Source organism: Aethalodelphis obliquidens, unplaced genomic scaffold (assembly GCF_003676395.1).
Source record: "Aethalodelphis obliquidens isolate GAN/ISIS:26980383/991018 unplaced genomic scaffold, ASM367639v1 scaffold13, whole genome shotgun sequence".
In the NCBI taxonomy this organism is placed as follows: domain Eukaryota; kingdom Metazoa; phylum Chordata; class Mammalia; order Artiodactyla; family Delphinidae; genus Aethalodelphis; species Aethalodelphis obliquidens.
Genome location: NW_020837957.1, coordinates 37,999,171 through 38,009,479, shown reverse-complemented (window position 1 = coordinate 38,009,479; position 10,309 = coordinate 37,999,171). Strand labels below are relative to the sequence as shown.

The following is a 10,309-nucleotide window of genomic DNA, read 5'->3' as shown; positions in this document are numbered from 1 at the left end:
TCTGAAGAACGTAGGGGCAGGACAGGAATAAAGATGCAGATGTAGAGAATGGACTTGAGGACATGGGGAGGAGGAAGGGTAAACTGGGACGAAGTGAGAGAGTAGCATTGACATATATACACTACCAAATGTAAAACAGATAACTAGTAGGAAGCAGCTGCATAGCACAGGGAGATCAGCTCAGTGCTTTGTGACCACCTAGAGGAGTGGGATAGGGAGGTTGGGAGGGAGTCACAAGAGGGAGGGGATATGGGGATATATGTATACATGTGGCTGATTCACTTTGTTGTTCAGCGGAGACTGGAACAACATTGTGGGGCAATTATACTCCAATAAAGATGTTTAAAAAAAAAAGATATGTCTCAGTCAAATTAAATTACAGAGAGTATTAACATTTATGGAATAAAAATTCCTAAAATAGAACTGGGTAGAATTCCTAAAGTAACACCCAATTCTTACAAAATCTACCACTAGGAAACAGAGGTTTCATTTTATATCGCATTGTAACTGCACCAAGGAATCTTCTTTAGCAAAGTCCCAACATCCCTCTTCAATTTCAGTATGACATTTTATTCTGAAGTTAATAGATAATAATATGTACAACCATAGAATATCAGCTAACTCAAGACACTAAATATAGACAGGGTAATACTGTAGCTTCTGTTCTATTAGGACATAAGAACAGGACCCAAATCTGACCAGGTATAAGATCTTTAGACTCATTCAGTCCAGTACTGCATGGCAGAGCATAGAGCAAGCCTCTCAGAGACAGTGTTGTACCAGAACAACCTTCCTGACTTAGTTTTCCTCCCTCTCAGAATCAATTTGGTTAAGAGAGGAAACCAAAGCCATACAACATCATCATGTGAAAGCCATTGGAAAGAGAATGAAAAAAAGAATATTTAGAATGTAGGAGAAGATTACTGTGAGCTCCAGATAATTAATTATTATAGACTGCATAATTTGTTTCTTTTAGATTTTAACTTATTAAACATGAAAGGGCCTTTATATTGTGAAAAGCACCCAAGTGTTATGACTTTGTATGGGAATCATCATTAAATCAGCTACCCCTAACTGTTAGAAACACCCTATGTAAGAAATACAGACATGTATTAGAGATACATAGCCGGGCAAGTGGTGTTAATGGCAACAAACATGTTTTTCAATATGCTTTTCTGAGTTCTTAGAAATGCCTTTGACAAAAAGGTTAATGAAAATCTTCTAAAACACAACAAAATGTTGATTGTAATGATATTATTATTAGTTAAGTATATGTTTTTTTTTATGCCTTTCTGAGTTTTGCAAGTTGATTACTTATAAGAGCTTTAACCAAAAATTAATGAATTATGAGAAGTTATAGATAACATATATATAAGAACAGAAACACCTTTTATTTCTCTGTGTGTATATATTTAATTCAAACTTTATAATTTAGATTCAGCATGAATCGCAATAAATGGATCTTCAGCAGAGTTACTAATAGAAAAGTTAGCATTGCCATCACCGGAAACATAGATTTTAATTCCTGTACAATAGTTACCAATTTTATCTCCAGAAATGACATCACAATATGTACCAGCAGGAAGACCAGTTTGCAAAGTTGAAGATAATGCCCTGTAAAATAAAATTTAAGGTTTCACCACAATTAAAAGCAAGAATACAGACTATCTCTAAAACAAAGAGTTTAACTTTGTGCTGTAGAACTCTAAGCAGTCAAGGTCTCAATGAAAATAAAATGCAAATACAAAGGCCTCTCCAGTGGCTGTAAGTAGTTTTCTTAGGGTCAACAATATTCATATACAAGAGAAGACTTAGGCGTAACCTAGTCAAGAGTAAATATTATTAAAAAAATAATAATAAGGTTGAAGAGTATCAGTGAAGATTTGGTTGAATTGGCTCCTTTAGAGAAAATTGATTCCTGTGGTAAACACACACATTTAAAATTTGTCTTCATCTGAACGTAAGAAAATACTGATTACTGTCAAGAATTTAAATATGATTATTTCTTCAAAAACCTCTTTTTTTTCAAGAGGGTCAAATAAATTTGGGCTGGAGATAAAAATAATCTCGCATTTCTATGAAGAAGTATATGGTTTTAAAATACAAATCTGTCCCATAAATTTATTTTGATTCTCCCATCTACAAAAGACAGAAATTAAAGGACTGGCAATGGAGTCTTGGGGAAGAAAGAGATACACTTGATTTATTTTTTGTCAGTAAAATATAATTTGTGCTAGAGTGAGCTAAGCATGAGTGGAAGTTAGCCTTTGGCAAAGGCATTTCAACTGCTTGCAAAGAGGTCTTCTCAGCTATAGTTCTCTGTGTGAGGGAATCAGTATACTTGAGACAGAGAATATAAGTGTCACAAATGAAAAGCCAGTAATGAGATGTTTCAGAACTAAAACTAAAAAATCTCCTGACGTCAATCAATGACCATAACATATATATTCTTCATATATATATATGCTTTAAAAAGCATTATTTGCCACAGAAAGACAGGACAGTGAAAAAAGAAGACCAAAGAACTAGATACCAGGGTATGTGAAAAAAAAGAGACAGAAAAAAAGATATTTCCGTCCTGAGGCAGTATTTTTCCATTATTTATTTTAAAAGTCCTAGAAGACAGTCTTCTAGGGATTTCACAACATTTATATTATGTGAATTTTATGTGAGATGTATATGTTAGCATATATATGTGCATATCTTCCCATGATATGCACAAGTATACAAAAAATAACTCTACTTAGAAGAGAAAGCCCTTATAAAGAGAGATCAAAATAATAAGAGTCATCATCATTTTTCTGCTGATCACTAAGTTTTCTTAATCTGCTGACTAAAAGATTTTTCAGATATGAAAGAAGTAAATGAACAGGAAAAGAATAAATCAAGAACATGTTGGTACAAAATATTATTTCTAATTGATGTCTACTTACCAGTCATCATTGTTAAAGACAATGAATCCTCTGTTTCCTCTTCCAAAAGCTACTTGGTTGCTACCATTATCCCACCAGTTTGTAAAAGGTTGGCCATCAACTACATTGCGGAACACAACCATGTTCCTAAACACAAAATAGCATAGGAAATGCTGATGAATATGTCAACAGTTTAAAACAAAATGTTAAGAAACTGTATTATTAGAGGATATCTCTAAATAAGTATTCCTACCTTATTTGACGCCATCGATGTTCACAGACCCAGTCATTGCCACAAGTAGTATCTGGATTAATAGTAACTTCTTTAATGACTCCATTATTATTTGGTGGCCCAATCCAATTATTAACATCCTCAATTAACAAAAAAAATTAATACATTTTAAAAGCTCACATTATTAACATTACATGTGCCCTTATTCAGTCCACCAAACCCAATCTGTCCCTTATGTGTCTCTGTAGTGTCTTCATTGAGAATTCAACTTGTTCCGTATTTTTACTGAATTTATCTTCCCCCTAACATCCCATTCTCTAGTGCCATATTTCAAACAAGGCTATGATTCTCTTACCCTCTCATTTTCTTTGCAAGGAATTGCAATGACTTCTTAATATCACTCTAGGTAGTGCAATGTCACTGAAATGGCAAGGCCTTTAGTGTCAGAAACAGCAGGACTAAAAGATAGGCTCTATTAGTACTAGCTACAAAAAACTCAGTTAATATACAAAACTTCGGTGCCTGATTTTCCTCTTCAGTAAAGTGAAGATATTACTTAGTGACTATAAAAATTAAATGAGGTATGTAAAAATGCTTTCCACATGATAATTGATAAATAAATATTAGTTTCTTTCATTCTTCTTTGTTAAATAAATGTACTAATCAAAGCATCACAATATCCCTTAATAAATTGACCAAATTTTTAATATTGTGGTTTCTGATTGGTACTTTCAAAGATAATCATAGGATAAAACAGATTATGTCTAGGAAGTTTATCAAGGTCTGTCTTAAATCCTGTTGTATGATGAATAGTGGACAAAACTAAGAGTTGTTAGCATGCACAAGTCCTGGAGAAGTCTTGGAAATGTTATGGGAAAAGGGGAAATGGACATACGCCATGAGTCCAGCCATCAGAAATAAGACCAGTTAGTGGGAATTACAAGAAATTGACTCAATATAAAGGGACATCTTCTAACTATTAAGCCTATCTAACAATAGAATGAGTTGCTGTACAAAGTAGTGGACTTCTCAATTTGAAAATAATCTACTACAAACTAGATAAATATCTATCTGGTTTGCAGTGAAGAGAATTTTCTACTTCAGGTATGAAGTTGCTATATGACGTTGCATTTGAAATCTTCAGTTTGAAAACTGTCCACTAACTTTCTAAATATATTCTTTAATAATCTTATTTCTCAGTCTTTTTTAAATTATTACTCAGATTATTGTCTTTACCATACCACCCAAATATTTTTCATTTTTAACATTCCCAGCAGAGTCAGCAAATGTCTCTTCTTTAACACATATACTTTCCTTCCTGTTATACCATACTTTCCCTATTGAACCTAGGTCTAATTGGATCATCTCTTTGCTTTCCAAAAAACGTCTTTAAAAGTATTTAACAAATATTTATATTGCTCGTACTGTAGTGCATGTACTGTTTTAATTTTTTTGAAGTGTTAATTTGTAATCATATCAACTCTATGAAGTAGGTACTTATGAGAAGTGCATATTTTACTCACTGTATCCTATTTTTAAGTGTGTTTTGTTTTCTTTGGTGAGGGGCTACCTTTGTCATATTTTGAAATAGCTTACATACTCTGTCCATAGAGATCATTATTTTTTTTAATATTCACTGCATTTCTAAAAGAGTTCTGCATCAGGTCTACACTTAATAAATATTTGATACAAAAAATACTGAATGTAATAGCATCATGTGAAATTAAAACAAAATTAACCTCTTTTTCTTGAGGAAAAGACATTTTGGAAAATACCAAAACTTACTTTTCCGTTTTCAAAATGTCTTGGCCAACGGTAGCTTGACATTACTCGTGTAAATCCATAGGGATGAGCGAGCATAAATCCAACTCCCATTTTGTACAGTCTATAATATTATAGAAGAAAATATTTTTTTAATATCATTAAAATGTAGGTTTAAAAATAGGGAACTTGGGCTTCCCTGGTGGAGCAGTGTTTGAGAGTCCGCCTGCCGATGCAGGGGACACAGGTTCGTGCCCCGGTCCGGGAAGATCCCACATGCAGCGGAGCGGCTGGGCCCGTGAGCCACGTCTGCTGAGCCTGCGCGTCCGGAGAAGCCAAAACAGTGAGAGGCCCGCGTACCACAAAAACAAAACAACAACAAAAAAAAATGGGGAACTTTGTTTCTTACCTAGGGTCCCAGAATGTAAGAATAGATGCTCCCCCAGCTCCACTCCCTCGCTGATTGTCATGGTTATCAACAAAGACAAGTGCTCTGTCAGAAGGCATGAAACCCCAGCCTTCTCCCCAGTTCCTATTTAAAAAGAAAAAAAAAAATCTTAAAAGCACCTATATGTATTCTTTTACAATAGCTTTAGAGTAACCTACATGTGTATTTCGTTCAGAATATAACCCTCTAATGAAATTCTCTCTCTAATTAAATGAGTATTCTGTAGGGCTTTCAAAATAGAAACTATATAGATATATTATCTACAAATTCATTTCATGCATGTATATATGTAGGAATTACTTGACTTACATTCATGTTACAGGTATAAGATTTTTGTTATAAAAGTTATTTTAGAAGTTTCACTAAATTATAATTTAGATGGACTGTAGAAGGTTCAACATTCTTATCATTTTATACACAATGGCAAACTGTTTTTAAATAAGGCTTCAATATTATATTGTTATAATATAAATATTTTAATATTTGAAATTAATTAATTGATTAATAATTCTACAGGACGACCACATTGTAGGGACTTCATAAAGTACAGAATCATTTTAACAATAACCTGGCCTGCACAAATTATGTGCAAACATTACTCAAATCTAATAGAGACGTATAATACCAGGATTAAAATCTCTATGTGATGTTTTGGATCTCTAAAATTACTTCCTCATGATTGACGTTCTAAATAATGATGATCAATTGGTGTTTGGGGAACTCTGACACTTGCTATTAGTAAATGAATCCTTGGATGTTGTCTAAATAAAAAGGCTTAAAGAGGAAAATTCATGTTGGGTAATATCACAAATAAATCTGTGAAATACTTCAAAGGATCAATTGTATTTCACTTACTTTAAGTAAGACATCTTCTCTCCATTCCACTTGCGCAGAACTGTGCCTAGTTTTGCACCGTATTTAAATTCTGTCACACGGCCATTTCCAAAGTACTCACTGCTTTTAATTGGCTCACCACCCAGATCAATTACCTAGTAGAAATCAAGAAGAAAATATCATTTTAAATAAGAGTTGAAAAGAATTTTAATTAACGAGTTACTATTATATAGAAAATAACTTTATGCTATTTATGTTATGTGAAATGACCCAAATCCTTTTGCTTATGTTAAGATTCTTATTTTCCTTTGTTAAAATCTATGCTACAATATTAAAAGTAACATGACAAAATAACCTGTTGTCCTGTGAGAATGCTGACCTAATTTACTCTTGCACATAAATGATAAGAATAGCTCACACTTATAGAGCACTTAATATCCAGCTGGCAATATTTCTAAGTGCTTGCTAAATATTACCTCTTTAGTTCTCCAAAGAAAACAAAGACATAACCATTATCATTATTCCTTTCGATAAACTTTGAAAAAATTGTTGCTCAGAGAGGTTAATCAATTTGCCTAAACAGACACAGCTAACAGCACTACAGCCAAGAATTTAAGTCACATAGCCTGGCTCAAGACAGCAACTATATTCTTATCTGTGTTCTATAATGGTCTCTGAGGAGATTATACATGACACAGAGACTTTTGGCAGCCTAAAAAATTCTCGGCACTTGCATAAAAAAGCTCCTGTGATAGAGTCAGACGTGCTGTCTCTGAATCAAAGGAGTTTAAGGAACATTCCTCCGTATACATGAGTCAGCCATTATCCTACAGAAATTGCACTTTTAATGAAATCTGCCATTTATTTTCTGATGAATCTTTGTTTTATCTGCACATATGTGTATTGATGTACCTCCTGGTAAATGAAAGGTTTACTTCCTGCAGGGAACCATCTTTTGTTTAGATTATGCAGTTTATCCAAAATTGCCTTCATGTCTCCAGGCCACATGTGCTTAGCGGCATCAATTCTGAACCCTGCTACACCAATGTCAATGAGACGGTTCAGATATTCAGCAATTGTGGAGCGCACATAATCTTTCTCCAGTGCAAGATCAAGAAGACCAACCAGACGACAATCTCGGACCTATTGAGGTAAAAAATGTTGTGATTGGTACATAAAGCATCACCTTTGCCTGAGAATCCATTTGATTATTCATTCATTTATTCATTAATGGATATTTCTATAGTGTCTTCTTTGCTTTGGTCTCTGGGGATACTGACATTCTAGTATGGACATACCTTTGAAACATTTTCTAGTATAAAAATGGAGAATGTAGGAAATACAGTGGATGAGCTTTTTTATTGTGAAAACTTTAATTGGGAAAAATGTTTTAAATATCGATTTGAGATTCTTTGTTTGAACAGTCAGGCTTAGAATCCTGTTCTAAGGAATCTCAACTAATATTTAAAATGAGATCAATAAGCTACATGTGGATAATAAAAGACATAGACAGCTCTTTTTGCTAATTACCTGAGAAGCATCATTATAGCTCTCAATTTCTCCACTTCTAGTTTTACATTTACCATCATTAAAATCCCAACCAGAGTACGGGACTGCTGGAAAATCCTCAGTTCCAGGGTTGAAGTAACTCCCACAAGTACTGCTCGTTCCTGCAGCCACACCATTTCCACACATATGATTAATTATAGCATCCACATAAATACGGACCTGAAAGGCCAAATTTCTATTTCAATGAGACTTAGAGAGAGGTAGAAATTTATAATGGTATTAATTTGAGTTTACAGCACATTAATATCACTCCAAAATATCTCTTTGTTATTTTATAACTTACCTTCCTAGAAGAGCAACAGTCAAATGTGAAAGGAAATAATTGGGAACTAAAGCCCTACATGCATTCTAGCCACTTGGTCGAATATTTACATATATGATAAATTAAGAGAACCCAAAACTACCATAACTGTGAAAAAATGCAAAGACCCTTTTTTTCTTGGCGGGGAGGGGCAGGAGAAAAGAATCAGATGAGGCAGGAGAGATGATTGGTTTTTGTAATTTCCATGGGTCATCCTAAGAAATAAAAAGCCAGTCTCTACTATCTATTTAGGATCAGTAAGTATTGTCTCTTGTTATGCTCCTCATCAAAGAGAAAATAATTATTTACCATCAAAGAACCTATAGGAAGAAAGACCCGGGACTTACGGGTGAAGACACAAGTCACATAAAAGTAACGCCAATACTGTAACTGGAATTTCCGATTCCTAACTGGAAAAGTGTTCCTCAGAAACGTATGCAGCCAGGAGGGTTAAAAGGTGATATTTTGCTGTATGAGTAAGTTCGTGGCCTTAAACTTTTTCTTACATCTTCTTTAGTGCATAAATAAATATTTACAAAAGCTGAACATAAGGCAACAATCACATTTTAATTTATGGCTAAAGCATGAAGTAAAATTTTAAAATATATGAAAATCGTTCTGCTTGAAAGGAACAGGAGGCAAGAGAGAAAAATCCTTTTTCTATATAATACTTTTAAAGGGAACTTTAATTCACTTACACCAACGTTGTTACATCTAGTCACCATGTCTTTGAATTCATTCTCATTTCCTGATCTTGTACATAACTTGTAGCTAACTGGTTGGTACCTTTCCCACCAAGGTCTTGAAGGATTATTAATTATTGCATTTTCATTGGGTGAGGAAACCTACAAATAAAACAACAGTAGTAAGTATCAAATTACAGCTTACTTTGTGTCACTGAATGTTCTAGAAATGACTCAAGAGTCTAAAATTGTTTCTGAATCTTTGTATTTGCAGCCACATTCCTTAACAACCATTAGAAAATATTAACTTCACATTGGAAATGTCCTGCTGAAAAAAATATTGTATTAGAAATAAAACATGAAGTTGCCAACAATTTCAATTTTTTTTCTTCCTCAGAAAACTGTTTTACTTAGAGTACTTATTTGTGAAGTAAAATGTTGTCCCAGCTTCACAGACACAGAGCATAATACCATTTACTCTAAGCACAGCGAAGTCTGCAATTTATACTGTGAACAATACCCACCTGAACCCCTCCAAATCCTTTGGGAGCTAAGTATCGCTCACATTCAAGAGCAATATCAACCCAGCGCCACTCAAACAGATGGACAATAGATGTCCGTCCAGATTCGGTATTTGGGGCATACTGAGCCCAGCAGAATCCAATGGCTGAAAGCAATAGAAAGAGCTTCATTTTGCTTTCAAGCTGTCAGTGTTCTTTCCAGCAACTATTTATATTCCTGTAAGAAGCATATTTTACAATGTAAATGTTAACATGAATAAACAGAGCACAAACCATTTATTCATAATCTGAAAAGAACTATCGATAATAATGTTAAACAGGTGAAGAACAGCCATAAAATCTCCCAGGAATAACACCTAAATGACCTTTTAGAACAATGTTTTCCTTTTTGAGGGAATATTAACCATTTTTAAACATCTGGCATTTTATATATCTCATTTATTGTGTTGTTCATCGTTGTTTGTTTCATCTTTAGTTCTTCTAGGTCCTTGTTAAATGTTTTTTGCATTTTGTCTATTCTATTTCCAAGATTTTGGATCATCTTTACTATCATTATTCTGAATTCTTTTTCAGGTAGACTGCCTATTTCCTCTTAATTTGTTAGGTCTGGTGGGATTTTATCTTGCTCCTTCATCTGCTGTGTGTTTTTCTGACTTCTTATTTTCCTTATCTTACTGTGTTTGGGGTCTCCTTTTTGGAGGCTGCACATTCGTAGTTCCTGTTGTTTTTGGTGTCTGTCCCCAGTGGCTAAGGTTGGTTCAGTGGGTTGTGTAGGCTTCCTGGTGGAGGGGACTAGTGCCTGTGTTGTGGTGGATGAGGCTGGATCTTGTCTTTCTGGTGGGCAGGTCCACGTCTGTTGGTGTATTTTGGGGTGTCTGTGGACTTATTATGATTTTAGGCAGCCTCTCTGCTAATGGGTGGGGTTGTGTTCCTGTCTTGCTAGTTGTTTGGCATAGGATGTCCAGCACTGTAGCTTGCTGGTCGTTGAGTGAAGCTGGGTGCTGGTGTTGAGATGGAGATCTCTGGGAGATTTTCGCCTTTTGATATT

The 10,309-nt window shown here is 34.4% G+C and overlaps 1 protein-coding gene across 3 annotated transcripts in view; it reads right to left on the bottom strand.

Moving 5' to 3' along the window:
• LOC113624567 (pancreatic alpha-amylase) overlaps positions 1 to 10,309 on the bottom strand; it is a 66,657-nt gene that overhangs the window by 54,359 nt on the left and 1,989 nt on the right. Inside the window, exons 2-11 of one of the 3 annotated variants that reach the window (XM_027114511.1) lie at positions 9,265 to 9,478; positions 8,756 to 8,902; positions 7,718 to 7,915; positions 7,100 to 7,330; positions 6,209 to 6,342; positions 5,315 to 5,437; positions 4,930 to 5,029; positions 3,166 to 3,284; positions 2,934 to 3,059; positions 1,541 to 1,614 (exon numbers count right to left, since the gene is read on the bottom strand). In XM_027114511.1, coding sequence (XP_026970312.1) covers positions 1,541 to 1,614; positions 2,934 to 3,059; positions 3,166 to 3,284; positions 4,930 to 5,029; positions 5,315 to 5,437; positions 6,209 to 6,342; positions 7,100 to 7,330; positions 7,718 to 7,915; positions 8,756 to 8,902; positions 9,265 to 9,432 — 1,420 coding nt within the window. In that variant the 5' untranslated portion in view covers positions 9,433 to 9,478. Of the gene's footprint in view, positions 1 to 1,367; positions 1,615 to 2,933; positions 3,060 to 3,165; positions 3,285 to 4,929; positions 5,030 to 5,314; positions 5,438 to 6,208; positions 6,343 to 7,099; positions 7,331 to 7,717; positions 7,916 to 8,755; positions 8,903 to 9,264; positions 9,737 to 10,309 lie in introns of those variants that run through there. The other 2 variants (XM_027114512.1, XM_027114513.1) reach the window with 2 other exon arrangements.